Source organism: Oncorhynchus clarkii, chromosome 10, assembly GCF_045791955.1.
Source record: "Oncorhynchus clarkii lewisi isolate Uvic-CL-2024 chromosome 10, UVic_Ocla_1.0, whole genome shotgun sequence".
NCBI classification, from domain to species: Eukaryota; Metazoa; Chordata; class Actinopteri; order Salmoniformes; family Salmonidae; genus Oncorhynchus; species Oncorhynchus clarkii.
In genome coordinates, this window is record NC_092156.1 from 61751709 (window position 1) to 61771643 (window position 19935).

The 19935-nt window shown below is 43.0% G+C and overlaps 1 protein-coding gene across 2 annotated transcripts; it reads right to left on the bottom strand.

Annotated features, from left to right (window-relative positions):
• LOC139418934 (uncharacterized) lies at positions 1-8833 on the bottom strand. Of its 2 annotated transcripts, XM_071168721.1 has the most exons (8): positions 8383-8820; positions 7885-8015; positions 7574-7741; positions 6205-6342; positions 5968-6079; positions 5629-5753; positions 4927-5085; positions 213-2928 (listed from the first exon to the last, which is right to left on the bottom strand). In XM_071168721.1, the coding sequence occupies exons 1-8, from the start codon at positions 8621-8623 to the stop codon at positions 2038-2040; spliced, it is 1965 nt and encodes a 654-aa protein (XP_071024822.1). In that variant the 5' UTR covers positions 8624-8820; the 3' UTR covers positions 213-2037. The 2 variants fall into 2 exon arrangements, with proteins under 2 accessions (XP_071024823.1, XP_071024822.1); XM_071168722.1 differs by lacking the exon at positions 4927-5085 and having other exon boundaries at positions 1-2928; positions 8383-8833.
• Between the last annotated feature and the right edge of the window lie 11102 nt (positions 8834-19935).

Here is a 19935-nt window from a genome sequence, read left to right on the forward strand (position 1 = left end):
GAAAACAAGTTGTTTTAATGACTCCAACCTAAGCGTATGTAAACTTCCGACTTCAACTGTATATTCATTCAGTTAGCTCACATTTGCTTGCAACTCCTCCAGCGTGTAATTTATTTGAATCTGGCTCTCTGCATTATCACTGGATGTTGGCCAGGTGGGATGCTAACGTCCCACCTATCCCAGAGAAGCTAAACTAATAACACAAACAATTATGCGTTTTCATGTTTTTATTGAACACATTGTGTAAACATTCACAGTGCAGGGTGGAAAAAGTACGTGAACCCTTGCATTTAGTAACTGGTTGAACCTCAACCAAATGTTTCCTGTAGTTGCGGATCAGATCTGCACAACGGTCAGCAGGAATTTTGGACCATTCCTCTTTACAAAACTGTTTCAGTTCAGCAATATTCTTGGGATGTCTGGTGTGAACTGCTCGAGGTCATGCCACAGCATCTCAATCGGGTTGAGGTCAGTACTCTGACTGGGCCACTCTGGAAGGCATTCTGTTGATTTACTTCTGTGTTTTGGGTTGTTGTCTTGTTGCATCACCCAACTTCTGTTGTGCTTCAATTGGCGGACAGACATTCTCCTGACATTCTCCTGCAAAATGTCACGATAAACTTTAATTCATTTTTACGTCGATGATAGAAAGCTGTCCAGGCCATGAGGCAGCAAAGCAGCCCATAACCATGATGCTCCCTCCATCATACTTTAGTTGAGGTTTTGATGTTGGTGTGCTGTGCCTTTTCTTTCTCCACAGTGTTGTGTGTTGTTTCCAAACAACTCAAATGTAGTTTCATCTGTCCAAAGAATATTTTGCCAGTAGCGCATCCAGGTGCACTTTTGCAAACTTCAGACGTGCAGCAATGGGGTTTTTTGGACAGCAGTGGATGTCCTACCATAAACACCATTCTTGTTTAGTGTTTTACGTATCATAGACTCATCAACAGACGTTAGCATGTTCCAGAGATTTCTGTATGTCTTTAGCTGACACTCTAGGATTCTTCTTAACCTCATTGAGCATTCTGCACTGCAGTCACCTTTGCATGACAGCCACTCCTAGGGAGAGTAGCAACAGTGCTGAACTTTCCCCATTTATAGACAATTTGTCTTACCGTGGACTGATGAACATCAAGGCTTTTAGAGATACTTTTGTAACCCTTTCCAGCTTTATGCAAGTCAACAATTCTTAATCTTAGGTCTTCTGAGATCTCTTTTGTTCGAGGCTTGGTTCACATCAGGCAATGTTTGTGTATAGCAAACTCAAATTTTGTGAGTGTTTTTTATAGGGCAAGGCAGCTCTAACGAACATCTCCAATCTCATCTCATTGATTGGAGAAGTCATTAGCCTATGGGCTCACATACTTTCCCCAACCTACATTGTGAATGTTTAAATTATGTATTGAATATAGACAAGAAAAATACCATTTGTGTGTTATTAGTCTAAGCACACTGTTTGTCTATTGTTGTGACTTAGATGATCAGATCAAATTTGATGACTAATTTATGCAGAAGACAGGATCTCACATTCAGTAGTTGATATGTATTCTTTAACACCATTACTAGGTATATATTCAGAAGACGTTTGAACCTTGCACCTTTCTTCCCACTCAGAGATCTCGACAAATCAAGACACCGGTCTACACTGAAGAGGAAGGATCGTATTGGTTGGCGTAATAGTTCAAAGGGTGTGGTTAAATGAAAAGAGTATGTGCACTGTTCTTTGAAATACGCTACTGGTTATTACCTTACACTTCAAATCTCATACGATCAGTATCTTTCAAGCTGAGAGCAGACTTGTTTAGAAAGAACAGAATAGAATGACTTTATTCCATCTACATCACCTCAATAAGGTAAATATTCAACTGTCCTTGTTCTAGCCTAGGTTTACTGTCTCTTAAAAACAAGTTAAATAGAGGAATAATGAGGGGTATGGTTAATTACCCTCTTACCCCAAGACACTTCACACGATAACAACAATCTGTCAGCTAAAGAATGATTCCCTGACATCCCCTGCGTACAGCTGAAGACGCACTGCTACGATTTCTCCTCGTTGTGGACACTCCTATGTCTGATAAGCTCTTGTAGTTTAGTTTGCACTTGAAGGGTGTGAACGGTCTGGTGCGTCTTCACATAATTTGCCTCAGCAAAGCGCTTCCCACACGTGGGGCAGGCGTACGGCATGTCTGTGTCCGTCCTAACGCTCGGCCTCCCATGTTGTGACCCAATGACATCAGAGGAGGTAAAAGCAGGAGCCACCCTCAGTTGATTAGTCTTTGAGCTCCCTCCTTGACCTCTAGCCATTGTTTGGGTGTTGTTGGGATTGTGTGCGGTGTTATAGGCTAGGTGAACGCCCATCCTGACCCTGTCTGTATTCATGGGGTAACCATGAGGTAACTGAGGAAGGCTAAACCCAGGTCCAGGCTTTCTATGAACCCAGTCACCAGGCATTAGATGAGACCCTGAAGGAGAAGACAGACTTGCTGATAGACTACCATCAGGGGGGTCTCCCACCACTCTCTGTGAAGGCTGAAGCCCAGGGTTACCTGCTCTGTTCATCATGGATACTGTGGTGTTTGTATCATAGGAACAGGAGGGTCTATCTTTATCAGCCCCAGGCCCTGCTACATCCCTGCTCTGAGACTGTGAAGAGAAGGGTCTGGTCTGCGGACTGGAGCCTCTGTCTCTCAGATGACCACCAGGACCGAGGTGGTTCAGTCCACCTGTGCACTGGTTTTGTTCTATGTAGTTGTTGTGGTGGAGTCTCTGTCCCCCGTGGTTGGTTCCGGGTTCTGACTGGGGAAGGAAGAGTGACGGCTCCTGATCCAGGGTCCTGATCCGGGGCCAGGGTTTGTGGCCAGCCTCTTCAGAAGTCCAGTCTCTCCCGCCAGTAACACCGGATATCAGCAGGTCTTCATGGACTGCAGACTGCAAACAAAGATGGTACAGAAAAGCATAAATGTTTATCTAAAGAAACTCTAAAATGTTAACCACAGTCAAGCTCATCTCTAACACTGATTCAAGTACCAAACATTAGTCAGTCAGCACAGAGTCAATTTACTATTTAATTTAAACAAAATGGCATTACATTCACATTTATTGCACGAAACGATACACGACAGGACTAACTTTCACTATGGTAACACTTTTCTGTAAATCTGGTACCCTAGCTTTGATAAAATTAATTTTAGAATACTTTGGAAAAGGTTCAACATAACATTACACACAGCTTCACTACTTCAGGTCAAGTAAACATGAATTACGGCACTATCATTATTTCACTATAAAACATCAGCATCAACCTAAAGGGCCATGTCCAACAGCAGCTTGACCGCAGGGATGACAAACACCCCTTTCCCCTTCACAATATAAATCTAAAGTATAAAATGTTTCCATCTGCCATGAATTTGCCTTGATCAGCCCGAGCTCTTATCGCCGTAACACAAACCCTTGCGACACCATCAGTCGACATGGTGTTGGTCCAGTTGACACCCGAAGCTGACTCTCAGCCGAGTTCGGCCCGAAAGGTGAACAATGGCTGACAGAGGTAAGTTCAATCCTTTTTCAGTAGAGAAACTAACCAACCAATTAGCTACCTAATCAACTAATATTAAAATTGTAGATCGTTTTTTGGTCTTCTGTTATGAAAGCAGGCTATTGATTAGGCAAACTAGGTTAAATGTCATTTAACCAAATATAAGCATTGCATCTGGGAAAAATCCCTCACTAAACCCTAAACCTTAACTACGTCTCGTAATGAATGTGGAAATTGAGCAAATTGTGGTGACTAAGCTGCTTGGAGTAACCCTGGATTGTAAACTGTCATGGCCTAAACATATTGATGCAACAGTAGATAAGATGGGGAGATGTCTCTCCATAATAAAGCGCTGCTCTACCTTCTTTTAACAACACTATCAACAAGGCAGGTACTACAGGCCCTAGTTTTGTCGCACCTAGACTACTGTTCAGTAGTGTGGTCACAGAGGGACTTGTAGCTGGCTCAGAACAGGGCAGCACGGCTGGCCCTTAAAAGTACACAGAGAGCGAACAATGACATGCACGTCAATCTCTCATGGCTCAAAGTGGGAGAGAGATTGACTTCCTTATTACTTGTTTTTGTAAGAGGTGTTGACAAGCTGAATGTCCGGAGCTGTCTGTTTAAACTACTAGCACACAGCTCGGACACCCATGCATACCCCACACAAGACATGCCACCAGAGGTCTCTTCACAGTCCGCAAGTCCAGAACAGACTATGGGAGACGCACAGTACTAAATAGAGCCATGACTACATGGAACTCTATTCCACATCAGGTAACTGATGCAAGCAGAATAATCAGATGTAAAAAGCAGGTAGAAATACACCTCATGGAACAACAGGGACTGTGAAGAGACACACACAAAAGGTACAACAGACACATACATTGTGATATTGTTATATGGTGTTATTGAACATTTGTGTTGTGGATATGTGGTGGTGTAGGGATGTTATATGATGTACTGTTTTATCTTTAGCTCATTCAGTACAAACATAGTTCACTGTTTTATCTGTTGTTTTAGAAGTAATGTGGGTGCTTTGGTGTGTTTGGACCCCAGGAAGGGTAGCTGCTGCCTTGGCAGCAGCTAATGGGCATCCCTAATTTTTTTAATTTTTATTTTTTAGCCGTTATTTTACCAGGTAAGTTGACTGAGAACACGTTCTCATTTACAGCAACGGCCTGGGGAATAGTTACAGGGGAGAGGAGGGGGATGAATGAGCCAATTGTAAACTGGGGATTATTAGGTGACCGTGATGGTTTGAGGGCCAGATTGGGAATTTGGCCAGGACACCGGGGTTAACACCCCTACACTTATGATAAGTGCCATGGGATCTTTAATGACTTCAGAGTCAGGACACCCGTTTAATGTCCCATCCGAAAGATCACTGCCCTGGGGTATTGGGATATTTTTAGACCAGAGGAAAGAGTGCCTCCTACTGGCCCTCCAACACCACTTCCAGCAGCACCTGGTCTCCCATCCATGGACTGTCCAGGACCAACCCTGTTTAGCTTCAGAAGCAAGCCAGCAGTGGTATGCAGGGTGGTATGCTGCTGGCAAATAATAAATACAAATTTCATATTTAGCCTAGCTAGCCAGTTATATTTGCGTAGCAGAGTAGTGCGCAACAGCCATGGAATACTGCATACATTTTAAAAGGCATTACATCATAAATAGTATGAAAATGAGTACATACTACGCAGTTTAAGTACAGTATGTCGGATGTTATTATGGGTATTCGGACATGGAGAGTGTCTGTGTTGTCGCAGGATCCATGTTCCAGTTGATAGATCCTATAGAAGGCAGACTGATGGCAGCACCTGGTAGGGGATTAACCTGAGGCGCCATCTGTCTCTCTGAATCTCAACTATAGGAGCAGGACGGAGCATCGCTAGCAGAGTGTCTGTTCTCTCCCGCCACAAACCGACACCTCCCAGTCTCCACAGACTAAATCTACGCTTCATCCTGGTCTCAGTCAGTCTGTTGTGATGAAGACTAAGTTTGGTTGTTTTGTGTTCGACTGTTTGTTTCTGGTTGTGGTTAAGAGTGTTGTTCCCCAGCCCAGAGTTGAGGACACTGTCCCATCCACTGACCTCCACTATGTCGCCTCTGGTCCTGGCCTGCTCAGTGATATCGTCCTGCGAGCCCTTAGCCGCACCAGTCAGGGTCAGAGAATCCAAGACAGCCACCCAGTATTTGTTAGCCTCCAGCCAACCGCCTGCAGGAAAAGGTTACAAAATAGACTTTACAAATATGGTATGAGTTAGTTACCTGGTCAAGTTCATACATTCTAATGTGTGTTTTTGTACGTGCACATACATTGTATTGATTTAATTTGATAAATTAAGAGAAAATAATAGCCAGGTGCATCACTATTCCCATTGAATATCTATTACTGTATGTATATATATATATATTCATTTCTCTCTGACCTTGCTCCCCCATCTTTAGTCCACTCAGCAGATCAATGCTCTCTGGTCCATCCTCTACTGTCTCCTCTTTGACTAGCAGCAGATCAGGCTTCCCATCCTCCATGTCTACTGACTGTAAGAGAGAGTGAGAGGATGTTGGATAAACAAATCTGATATGAGCACCCTGCTATAGAGCATCTTCTGATTGGGCAATGAGGGATTGCTATAGTAGTAAACAGTAGTTTACAGTGGGCTCACCTCAGTGAGACTGTGTGTGGTCCTGTGCTGCTCAGCTGGTTCCTCTGTGGGTTCAGGAGGTGTAGTCCGGCTGTCCTCCATGACCATGGTCCCCAGACCCTCCTCACACATCAACAGCACCTCTGGACCCTCCTCCTCCTGGAAGAGACAGGTGATACAGATTACACAGAATACACTCCCTCAGGTATGTACACACAGATAAAACACACTTTCAACATGGAGTGCTTACCCATCCCCACTATGTTTGAGTTCTATACTGTAGTTACAGAATGACTTCATTGTTGTTCAACCCATCATGGTGGACATACATATGATGTTGTGGGTAAATATGTGTCAGCTATGATAAGACAAAAGTCAACAAAAGACAAACTATTTTGACGTGTACAGTAGATGTTTGTTAGTGTGTGGGTCTAGAGTCAAAGAAAATCTTAGAATGAAAAGTCCTATTTTGTGTTTAGTAAACATAAACAAGTGTTAAATGCACCATATGTATAAATCAGCATTCATTTCCTCATTAAAAGTATTTTGTGAAAATTTGTGAACATTAAAAAGCCTACACAGCACAAACAATATGAAACAGACATTTTAGGCTCATACCACACTATCTGTGGGATCTTCTCTGCTCTCAACAATGAAAATTAATCTTTGTCATGTTTGATCTAAACGTCAGAAGCTATTCCTGTGGAATGGTAACTTTATATTTTATAGAGTGGAATGTTTTTTTCTGCTGGTGTATCCTGAGGTAGCTCCTCTATTAGAACCTCTTCCTGCAGTGTGAACGACCTCTCTCCTGTGTGGACCCACTTGTGCCTCTTCTTGTTTCAAGTTGTAATGTCAACTGCACAAGTATAGTGAAATGCCTCTCTTGCGAGCTCTAAACCCAGCAATGCAGTAATCAATAACAATGTAATATAAAAAATAAAAATCTAAAAAAGTAAATATGCATATTATATACATAGTCAGTTCTAGTACCATACTACAATTTGCAGTGATACTGGAGCGATATGTATAGGGGTAAGGTGACAAGGAATCAGGATATATGATAAACAGAGTAGCAGCAGCATATATGATGATTGTATGTAAGTGGGTGTGCGTGTGAGGAAATTATGAATTGAGTGTTTGTGTGTGTGTTGGAGTGTGCATGAGTGTGTAAGGCCCTGTGAGTGTGCATAGAGACAGTGCAAAAATAAAATACAAGGGTGAACTCAGTCCATGTAGCAATTTTGTAAGCCATTTAGCAGACTTATGCCTTGGGGAATGAAGCTGTTCAGGAGCCTATTGGTGTCAGACTTGATGCACCGGTACCACTTGCCATGCTGAAGCAGAGAGAACAGTCTATGGCTTGGCGGCTGGAGTATTGGCGACTGACCTCCGTGATGCTGCGTCGGGCTCTTGGCTGCGCTGGGGTGGTAGTGGGGTCCTCCGTGGCTACAGGGGGCGCTCCAGACTCTCCAGTCTGGATGTCTCTGCTGTGCCGTAGGTCCTCCTCTCCTTCAGACCTCTCCTGCTTGACCCCAGGACCTGCAGCCTCTGCAGACTGATACAAGAAGATAACAAGGACAACAATGCTGTAGGGAAGTCTCACTAGGTCCCCTAAGGCAGATAAATGAGGATGTACATTTAAGCAAGTGAATAGATGAGGGGAGCTAACTATTTTTTATGCAGCACTATTACACTAACCTCTATCATGATAATGTGCTGGGTTGAGGTTCCATTCCCCTCATCAACAGTGATTTGTTGACCATCTCTCCATGTATTGTGTGCCGCTGGCTTCACAAAGCTCCTGTGGCTTCCAGTTAGACGTCCTTCACCTGAGAGAGTGATTGGGGGAAAAAGAGGTGGTTAGGTTAGGTACTGCCAGTGCTCAGTGGTATATTGCACACTTTTGTCACTGTCTACAATTGGCAAGGATGTAAGGTGACACTTCTCATAACTTATTGATACACTATTTATTGATCAATGTATTATGTTCCATGAATCACATTTATTTTGTCAATAAAAACATAGAAAATGCAGAAAATCTCAAATCTGGTTAGAATATGATAGTGTATTTGCGCAAGATAGCTAAATAAATAATAATGCATACAATCCAAAAACTGAGCAAAACCTAATTATTGGTAACACATCACATGTATAGAGGAACGGGGCGACAGGCCGCGCAACCTCAGCATAATGTACCTCTTGCCATTCCTCTGTATCGGTCGAAGATCTTGAAACTATTGGGACGACTGACAGGGACGCGCTCCCGTGCCACCTTCATTTCCAGTAGTTTCCTCCGCAATCCTCTGTTTTCTTTCTGGCTTTGAGTTATTTGCAAACGAAACACTGCATAATCGTCGTCTACGACTTTACATATTTCTGCCACGGCTGCATTCGCTAGCACCTCCATGATGGAGGCTATTTGAGCGTGATAAACCATACAGTTATATATGTTTAGCAAGCTGGCGTTAAAGAGATAACATCTATCAACTAAGTCCTGTCTGCAACGCGAATTAAACACTATGTGGGGGTAAGTATGTGATAATGTGCAGTTAAAGACTCATATTTTGAGTTTCAGGTTGTTAAATAAATGTTTAATAACAAAAACGCTAATGTGGTCACAGTTCACTTCCGTTTACGTGTTTTTCTTAGTGTGAGTTTCCGGCAGACTTGACGCTATGTTGCGTATTGCTTGCTGCCATTCACAGGTCGGAGGAGTCATGGGCTAGGAAAAAAAAAAATATATATATATATATATATATACTGCTCAAAAAAAATAAAGGGAACACTAAAATAACACATCCTAGATCTGAATGAATGAAATATTATTTTTTCTTTACATAGTTGAATGTGCTGACAACAAAATCACACAAAAATGATCAATGGAAATCAAATTTATGTGGGGAGAACAAGTATTTGTTACACAGCCGATTTTGCAGGTTTTCCTTCTTACAGAGCATGTATAGGTCTAATTTTTTATCATAAATACACTTCAACTATGAGAGACGGAATCTAAAACAAAAATCCAGAAAATCACATTGTATGATTTTTAAGTAATTAATTTGCATTTTATTGCATGACATAAGTATTTGATACATCAGAAAATCAGAACTTAATAATTGGTACAGAAACTTTTGTTTGCAATTACAGAGATCATACGTTTTCTGTAGTTCTTGACCAGGTTTGCACACACTGCAGCAGGGATTTTGGCCCACTCCTCCATACAGACCATCTCCAGATCCTTCAAGTTTCGGGGCTGTCGCTGGGCAATACGGACTTTCAGCTCCCTTCAAAGATTTTATTTTGGGTTCAGGTCTGGACACTGGCTAGGCCACTCCAGGACCTTGAGATGCTTCTTACGGAGCCACTACTTAGTTGCCCTGGCTGTGTGTTTTGGGTCGTTGTCATGCTGGAAGACCCAGCCAAGACCCATCTTCAATGCTCTTACTGAGGGAAGGAGGTTGTTGGCCAAGACCTCGCGATACATGGCCCCATCCATCCTCCCCTCAATACGGTGCAGTCGTCCTGTCCCCTTTGCAGAAAAGCATCCACAAAGAATGATGTTTCCACCTCCATGCTTCACGGTTGGGATGGTGTTCTTGGTTGTACTCATCCTTCTTCTTCCTCCAAACGCGGCGAGTGGAGTTTAGACCAAAAAGCTAATTTGTCTCATCAGACCACATGACCTTCTCCCATTCCTCCTCTGGATCATCCAGATGGTCATTGGCAAACTTCAGACGGGCCTGGACATGCGCTGGCTTGAGCAGGGGGACCTTGCGTGCGCTGCAGGATTTTAATCCATAACGGCGTAGTGTGTTACTAATGGTTTTCTTTGAGACTGTGGTCCCAGCTCTCTTCAGGTCATTGACCAGGTCCTGCCATGTAGTTCTGGGCTGATCTCTCACCTTCCTCATGATCATTGATGCCCCACGAGGTGAGATCTTGCACCCAGACCGAGGGTGATTGACCGTCATCTTGAACTTCTTCCATTTTCTAATAATTGCGCCAACAGTTGTTGCCTTCTCACCGACCTGCTTGCCTATTGTCCTGTAGCCCACCCCAGCCTTGTGCAGGTCTACAATTGTATTGCTGATGTCCTTACACAGCTCTCTGGTCTTGGCCATTGTGGAGAGGTTGGAGTCTGTTTGATTGAGTGTGTGGACAGGTGTCTTTTATACAGGTAACGAGTTCAAACAGGTGCAGTTAATACAGGTAATGAGTGGAGAAGAGGAGGGCTTCTTAAAGAAAAACTAACAGGTCTGTGAGAGCCAGAATTCTTACTGGTTGGTAGGTGATCAAATACTTATGTCATGCAATAAAATGCAAATTATTTACTTTAAAATCATACAATGTGATTTTCTGGATTTTTGTTTTAGATTCCGTCTCTCACAGTTGAAGTGTACCTATGATAAAAATGACAGACCTCTACATGCTTTGTAAGTAGGAAAACCTGCAAAATCGGCAGTGTATCAAATACTTGTTCTCCCCACTGTATATATCCACATCATTCCTCATGATGCCATCTATTTTGTGAAGTGCACCAGACCCTCCTGCAGCAAAACACCCCCACAACATAATGCTGCCACCCCCGTGCTTCACGGTTGGGATGGTATTCTTCGGTTTGCAAAGATAACGATGGTCATTATGGCCAAACAGTTCTATTTTTGTTTCATCAGACCAGAGGACAATTCTCCAAAAAGTACGATCTTTGTCCCCATGTGCAGTTGCAAACCGTAGTCTGGCTTTTTCATGACAGTTTTGGAGCAGTGGCTTCTTCCTTGCTGAGCGGCCTTTGAGGTTATGTCTATATTGGACTCGTTTTACTGTGGATATAGATTATTTTGCACCTGTTTCCTCCAGCATCTTCACAAGGTCCTTTGCTGTAGTTCTGGGATTGAGTTACACTTTTTGCACCAAAGTACATTAATCTCTAGGAGACAGAACGCGTCTCCTTCCTGAGCGGTATGAAGACTGCGTGGTCCCATGGTGGTTATACTTGCGTACTATTGTTTGTACAGATGAACGTGGTACCTTCAGGCATTTGGAAATTGCTCCCAAGAATGAACCAGACTTGTGGAGGTCTACAATTTTTTTTCTGAGGTCTTGGCTGATTTCTTTTGATTTTCCCATGATGTCAAGCAAAGAGGCACTGAGTTTGAAGGTAGGCCTTGAAATACATCCACAGGTACACCACCAATTGACTCAAATTATGTAAATTATCCTATCAGAATCTTCTAAAGCATGACATCATTTTCGGGAATTGTCTAAGCTGTTTAAAGGCACAGTCAACTTAGTGTATGTAAACTTCTGACCCTCTGGAATTGTGATACAGTGAATTATAAGTGAAATAATCTGTCTAAACAATTGTTGGAAAAATTACTTGTCATGCACAAAGTAGATGTCCTAACCGACTTGCCAAAACTATAATTTGTTAACAAGAAATTTGTGGAGTGGTTGAAAAACTAGTTTTAATGACTCCAACCTAAGTGTATGTAAACTTCAGACTTCAACTGTACACGTCTCAACAAGAAATCTGCATGAACTTAATAAACTGTATTCATTTTGTCATTAAAAGGGTCTTGGGAATTTGTTTTTGTAGTTGAATGGGAGTAATGAGACCGGCATTGGGGAGCGGCACTGGGCAGCGCATTCTTGTTTGCTTCTCCAGTGCAGGTGTTATTTATATATTTTTTACACACCTTTTTCGATCTTGTCTCATCGCAGCAACTCCCCAATGGGCTCAGGAGGCGAAGGTTGAGTCATGCGTCCTCCGAAACATGACCCACCAAACCAAACACTCGCCCGCTTAACCCGGAAGCCAGCTGCACTAATGTCTTCGGAGGAAACGCTGTTCAACTGACGACCGAAGTCAGCCTGCAGGCGCCCGGCACACCACAAGGACTCCGGTGCAGATATTTTATCCAAGTTGGACCCTCTCTTTCAAGAGTGGAGGTTAGACCCCTGGATGGTCTCCCAGGTATGGGGAATTTTCAGCAGAGCCGATGTAGATCTTTACGCATCGTGAGAATGCGCAGTGTCATTGTTATATTTTTCTTGAAGAGGGACCCAAGTGCCCTGTTGGGAACAGACTCTCTGGCGCACCAGTGGCCTCGTACCCTCCTTTCCGCGTTTCCGCCAGTGGTTCTGATTCAGCCAACGTTGGAGGGTGCGCCGGGAGGGTTGATCATTGATTCTTGTGGCTCCCCGTTGGTCCAGGCAGCCTTTGTTTGCAGAGATCAATCGCCTTTTAGGCGGGGACCTGATGTCCCAGGCACACGGGCAGGTTTGGCACAGGAGGTCGGATATTCGGTTCCTATGGGCCGAGCCCCTGAGCGGGGTAATCTGATGACTAGAGGTTTACCTCAATGTTATTGCTACCACTCAGTTTGCAAGGGCGCCCTCCACTAAAGGGTTGTATGAGTACAAGTGGCAAGCGTTTGAGCTCTGGTGCTAAGATAATGGACTTATTCCTTTTCAGTGCGCTGTGAGGGACATCCTTATGTTCCTACAGGAGCTTTTTTTAGCAGGGGCGGGCATTCTCCACGTTAAAAGTGGACATGGCCGCTATCCCAGCATGTCATGTGGGAATTGACGGAGCCTCACCAGGGACCCACCCCCTGGTAGTGGGGTTCCTCTAAGTTGAATGCCGTCTGACGGGTCTCTAAACCTATTCCGCCCACATGGGACTTGGCGCTGGTTTTGGAGGCACTCTTTGGGCCTCTGGAGTCGGTGGATCTGACAATCCTCTCCTACGAAACCTCCCTGCTCCTGGCTTTGACTAAACGTGTTGGGGACCGTGTTATCCTTACATGCTTCCTGTATTCAGTTCTATGGCTATGCCCTACAGGTCCTTAGCTTTAGAGCTATTTCCCTTTTTGCCTCCTCCTTTTGCTTCTAAAGAGCAACAGAGGTTACATGTCCTGTGTCCGGTGCAAGCTTTACGCTTGTACATTGAACGGACCTGGGATATCCGGTTGTGTGACCAGCTTTTGGTCTCTTTTGCTAATCCAGCTCACAGGAGGGCACTGTCTCAGCCTCCACAATCCAGTGGGAGAGATGCTGCTATCTCCCTGGCATATAGCAGCAAAGGTTAAGGGTTACCTACATGTGTACACACCCACTCCACCAGGGGTCTGCCAGCGTCTTGGGCGTTGTTTTAAAGGGTTGACTATAGGAGATATTTGTGCCGTGGCGAGTTGGGCATCACCACACACTTTTGTAAGCTTTTATCACTTGGATGTCACTGCTCCCAGTGTGCTTACAAGGGAAAGTCACTAGGCAGTGTGGCATGTGCACAATACCCAGACTGACGCATCTGGGTGGTCTGCCATGGGCCATTTCATTTAGTATCCATTGGGGTCGTCTTGGGGCATGATTATATTTCCCCATAGTATGTTGTACCAAAGTTGACAGACTGAAAGGGAATGTAACATTATGACTAACTACTGCTCCCTGAAGGAGGCAAATGAGATACAACACCTGTTTGGACCTGCGCTGCCCATTCCTGGGCTCATTATAGAGCATGAATCCTAGCCTCACACTTATCACCTGTGGAAGGCGGGGGTTCCAGTGAGGCACGGATTTCATTGGCCTTGTCTGGCGTGATTGGAGATCCTTCAACCGAAGTCGCAAGAGTGCGACTCTCCATAGTATGTTGTACATCATATCGCCTCCTTCAAAAAACAGTAGTCATAACATTATAGTCATAACATTAAGTTAACAGTGGGCACACCTCCGTGAGACTGTGTGGTCCTGTGCTGCTCAGCTGATTCCTCTGTGGGTTCAGGAGGAGGTGTAGTCTGGTTGTCCTCCAGCAGCACCTTTTGGACCCTCCTCCTCCTGGAAGAGAGAGAGGAGATACATATTACACAGACATACATGCCAATAATAAACACTTTAAACATTGCTTGGCCATACTTGCAACCATATAAATGTGAACAGTTTCTCTGGCTCAAAATGTGTATCAGTCAATTCAGAACGTAGATTTATTTGCAGTTGACAGAGCGCTAAATTGTACACACGTTAGACCTCACCAGTTCAAGTCATTGACATAGTTGTTGGTTTTCCTTGTTCATGGAAGCATCCTTAACGTACCTCAGTCCAACATCATCAAAGCAACTATCGCGTGTATTTGACTGACTGGTTAAATTGCTCTCTGTGTAAAGTGCCTAGTCCACATAATTGTCACAGACATGGTCATGGCTCTGTCATGAAAATGGCGGTGGAATGTATAGCGGACGTTTTACAGGCTCCTGACCAATTCTGTTATTTTGTGGAGGTTTTTGCGCTGATCTTAATTTTTTTGTTTGTACTGATCTTAAGTTTTTTTTGTACATAATGTTTCCGCCATCAATTCCTATGACTGAAAAAGAGCTCATGGTTATCAGAACAGTGATCACTAACCTCAAATTGGATGAAGATTTCTACTTCAATGAGTCGGTGGCACAGGAAATACTGCTCACCCCAGACTAGGCCCTAATCCACAACACTCGAAAGAGAAAGCAATGTAGAGGCCGACATGCGGCTACCCAGATGAAACTACGGACACGAGTAAATAATCCACCTCTGCCCTCTGTTCTATTGGCTAATGTATGATCACTGGAGAACAAACTGGATGAGCTTCGTTCGAGACTATCCAATAAATAGGACCTGAACAACTGTAATATCCTATGTTTCTCTGAAACTTGGCTGAACAAGGACATGGATAATATTCTAGTGGGTTTTTCTATGCATCGGCAGGACAGAACAGCAGCATCGGGTAAGCACAAAGGGGGTGGTGTGACTCTGTTAACAACAGCTGGTACGCAATCTCTAATATTAAGGAAGTCTCGCCTGAGTTAGAATACCTCACGATAAGCTGTAGACCAGGGCTCTCCAACCCTGTTCCTGGAGAGCTACAGTCCTGTAGGTTTTTCGCTCCAACACTAATCTAGCGCACCCGATTCTAATAATTAGTTGGTTGGTAAGCTCAACCGGTGTTAGTTGCAGCTGAGGTTGGAGCGAAAACCTACAGGAGGGTCTCTCTCCAGGAACAGCGTTGGAGACATGCTGTAGACCAGGGCTGCCCAACCCTCTTCCTGGAGATCTACTGTCCTGTAGGTTTTTCAGTCCAACCCTAATTTAGTGCATCTGATTCAGCTAGTTAAGGTCTTGTTGAGCAGCTAATAAGTAGAATCAGGTGTGGACTGAAAACCCACAGGATGGTAGATCTCCAGGAAGAGGCTTGGCAGCCCTGCTGTAGACCATACTACACTGAACAAAAATATAAACACAACATGTAGTGTTGGTCCGATGTTTCATGAGCTGAAATAAAAGATCCCAGAAATGTTCCATTTAAAAGAAGCTTATTTCTCTCATGTTTTATTTACATCCCTGTTAGTGAGCATTTCTTCTATGCCAAGATAATCCATCCATCTGACAGGTGTGGCATATCAAGATGATTAAACAGCATGATCTTTATACAGGTGCACCTTGTGCTGGGGGGCAATAAAAGGCCACTCTAAAATGTGTAGGTTTGTCACACAACACAATGTCACAGATGTCTCAAATTTTGAAGGAGCGTGCAATTGGTTTGCTGACTACAGGAATTTCCACCAGAGCAGTTGCCAGAGAATTTTATGTTAATTTCTCTACCCATGTGTATGGCGTTGTGTGTGTGCACGAGCTGTTTGCTGATGTCAACGTTGTGAACAGAGTGCCCCATAGTGGAGTTGGGGTTATGGTATGGGCAGGCGTAAGGACAACAAACACAATTGCATTTTATGGATGGTAATTTGAATGCACAGAGATACAGTGATGAGATCTTGAGGCCCAGTGTGAGGCACATTTTTTTTAAGGTATCTGTGACCGACATATGCATATCTGTATTCCCAGTCATGTGAAATCCATAGATTAGGGCCTGATGAATTTATTTAAAATGACGGAGTCAGTTATATGAACTGTAACACAGTAAAATGTTTGAAATTGTTGCATTTGTTTGTCCAGTAGATTTACCTTATCCATTATTTTCATAGCCATTTATGTACCATCTGTTGTGGAAATTGCAAGATTATGTTATAATGCTTGTATTGCATTATAATGGTTGCTTTATTCTGCAGAATAGAGTATTCTGTTAACTATTGTGTGTGTTCTACTGAGGAGGGCCTCTGAGATAGCACTGACAGAGGAGATTTACGATGTCTTTGGGTGATAAAACCTAAAGAGCATTCTAGATAACACAAGGTAATGTTTTTGTGCTATAACGTACCAGTGTGAGATGGTTCCAGTTTGGAGTAGGAGGACCAGACACTGGTCTATACAATGAAAGCAGACAACAACTGCTGTGTCAGTTATGTATTATAGACACCTTTCATACAAATCTTAACCTTGTGACCATTTTATGTATCTGTTGTCCGTCATGTAGGTTGAGAGGGGTGTATCTTGGCTATAAAAAGTTGTACTTTTGTGTTGTCACGTTAAATGGTTCATTAGAAATGGTGCATTATTGAAAGTTATTGCTAATGCAAAGCTCTTATTATTAAAGATGTAGTTTAAGTGTAACTCTGACTGGTGTGTGAAGTTTGTTTCTCCTCATTTGGTAATACATAAATTAACCACCACGCAAACAAAGGCTCACCCAGACACCGTCCAATCAACAGTAGAGCTATAACCTACATTAATTCCCATCAGATAGTGTCCTGCTTATGCTATAACCTATTAATGCATATGGGACTTTGCATGGTACACCTCAATTTATGATGAACCCCATTATCTACCTAGGTCCTATTCCATATGTAGCCTCGGATTCCAGGCCGGTGAGGTTAATGCCTAGTGGAGCTTAGCTGATTAGGACACATTAGTGTAGGCTATATTCCTATGAAGGCATATAACGTTTTTATAGGCTATACATTATTATAGTCATCCACTTCGTCACAAACGTTTTGAATCGAGCATGAAGGACCAGCGGTGAACAAAAAATCTTGATGCGGGGGGCTCATGGTGAAAGTGCACTATTGATTTAGAGTCTATCGCTTTAGCAGTGTGTGCTGCCTAGAAGTGATGGTGATAATGGTTGCCTACATGACTGCTTACTAGACAAATCCATGAGGCTCTTGTTTTTTTCTTATGATGTATGATAAATGCACATGTTGTAAGAACCTTATTTCAATTTTTCCATAAAAGCACATGGATGTGTGTGAAACTGAAACAAAAACGCAGGATTTTGACATATGTGAAAATGTCTAACGTTAGTAGTAGCTAGTAGCCTAGTCAAGGATGCATCAATGCAATATTGGCACAGAACATTTTGTTACAGACCAGAGGAACAAAAGCAAACCTTGAATTTGTAGGTTTATAATATCCCTTAAGTGGCCAAGGTTGACCTATTTTAAGAAATAATATTGGTTGGGGGATTTAAAGTATGATCTTTATAGATCTTATGAAGAATTTGTTACAGGATATAATCTGCCACCTGGTGAGATAAGCATAGGGCTAACGTGTGCCATGTTATCTGATGGGACCAGTGCTCTATTCACTACGTTTTTACATTCTGGAACGTACAGTTGAACGGAGCGATGCTGTACTGAAGGACCAGTTAAAAAACGAGGAAGGGTTGGGTTGTGGAACGCAGTCAGCATGGCCACTGCCCTTTTAAATAAGTCACTCATTGCTTCAAGCCACACCCACCAAACAGTCTGTTAAACAACGTACGATAACGTTTTTGGGAAACGTGTCGTTCAGTACAAAGCGTTCAACGTTCAAGCGAACTGAATGCACCTCAGCTACAATTCAGAGCTCTGTCACGTGCAAGTAAATCAACAGTTTTAATTGGCTGATACGCATTTTGAGCCAGAGAAACTTAAATGGTTGCTTATGTTCGCAAGTATGTGTGTTTACCTATCCCCACTATATTTGAGTCCTATACTGTAGTTACAGAATGACTTCATTCTAGTTAAACCCATCATGGTGGCCATAAATATGTGGTTAAGTCAAACCTAACTAAACTATGTTGACGTGTACAGTAGGCGTTTGTTAGTGTGTGGTAATGTGTAGGTATATTTAGTAAGTACAGTGCCTTGCGAAAGTATTCGGCCCCCTTGAACTTTGCGACCTTTTGCCACATTTCAGGCTTCAAACATAAAGATATAAAACTGTATTTTTTGTGAAGAATCAACAACAAGTGGGACACAATCATGAAGTGGAACGACATTTATTGGATACTTCAAACTTTTTTAACAAATCAAAAACTGAAAAATTGGGCGTGCAAAATTATTCAGCCCCCTTAAGATAATACTTTGTGGCGATTGCTGCGATTACAGCTGTAAGTCACTTGGGGTATGTCTCTATCAGTTTTGCACATCGAGAGACTGAAATTTTTTCCCATTCCTCCTTGCAAAACAGCTCGAGCTCAGTGAGGTTGGATGGAGAGCATTTGTGAACAGCAGTTTTCAGTTCTTTCCACAGATTCTCGATTGGATTCAGGTCTGGACTTTGACTTGGCCATTCTAACACCTGGATATGTTTATTTTTGAACCATTCCATTGTAGATTTTGCTTTATGTTTTGGATCATTGTCTTGTTGGAAGATAAATCTCCGTCCCAGTCTCAGGTCTTTTGCAGACTCCATCAGGTTTTCTTCCAGAATGGTCCTGTATTTGGCTCCATACATCTTCCCATCAATTTTAACCATCTTCCCTGTCCCTGCTGAAGAAAAGCAGGCCCAAACCATGATGCTGCCACCACCATGTTTGACAGTGGGGATGGTGTGTTCAGCTGTGTTGCTTTTACGCCAAACATAACGTTTTGCATTGTTGCCAAAAAGTTCAATTTTGGTTTCATCTGACCAGAGCACCTTCTTCCACATGCTTGGTGTGTCTCCCAGGTGGCTTGTGGCAAACTTTAAACGACACTTTTTATGGATATCTTTAAGAAATGGCTTTCTTCTTGCCACTCTTCCATAAAGGCCAGATTTGTGCAATATACGACTGATTGTTGTCCTATGGACAGAGTCTCCCACCTCAGCTGTAGATCTCTGCAGTTCATCCAGAGTGATCATGGGCCTCTTGGCTGCATCTCTGATCAGTCTTCTCCTTGTATGAGCTGAAAGTTTAGAGGGACAGCCAGGTCTTGGTAGATTTGCAGTGGTCTGATACTCCTTCCATTTCAATATTATCGCTTGCACATTGCTCCTTGGGATGTTTAAAGCTTGGGAAATCTTTTTGTATCCAAATCCGGCTTTAAACTTCTTCACAACAGTATCTCGGACCTGCCTGGTGTGTTCCTTGTTCTTCATGATGCTCTCTGCGCTTTTAACGGACCTCTGAGACTATCACAGTGCAGGTGAATTTATACGGAGACTTGATTACACACAGGTGGATTGTATTTATCATCATTAGTCATTTAGGTCAACATTGGATCATTCAGAGATCCTCACTGAACTTCTGGAGAGAGTTTGCTGCACTGAAAGTAAAGGGGCTGAATAATTTTGCACGCCCAATTTTTCAGTTTTTGATTTGTTAAAAAAGTTCGAAATATCCAATAAATGTCGTTCCACTTCATGATTGTGTCCCACTTGTTGTTGATTCTTCACAAAAAAATACAGTTTTATATCTTTATGTTTGAAGCCTGAAATGTGGCAAAAGTTCGCAAAGTTCAAGGGGGCCGAATACTTTCGCAAGGCACTGTATATATTGGTTATAAAGCTCTGTCAGGTTTACACAGAATAGGGTGACTTAAGTATGTGTGATGTATACAAAAGAGAATCTCAACAAACGTC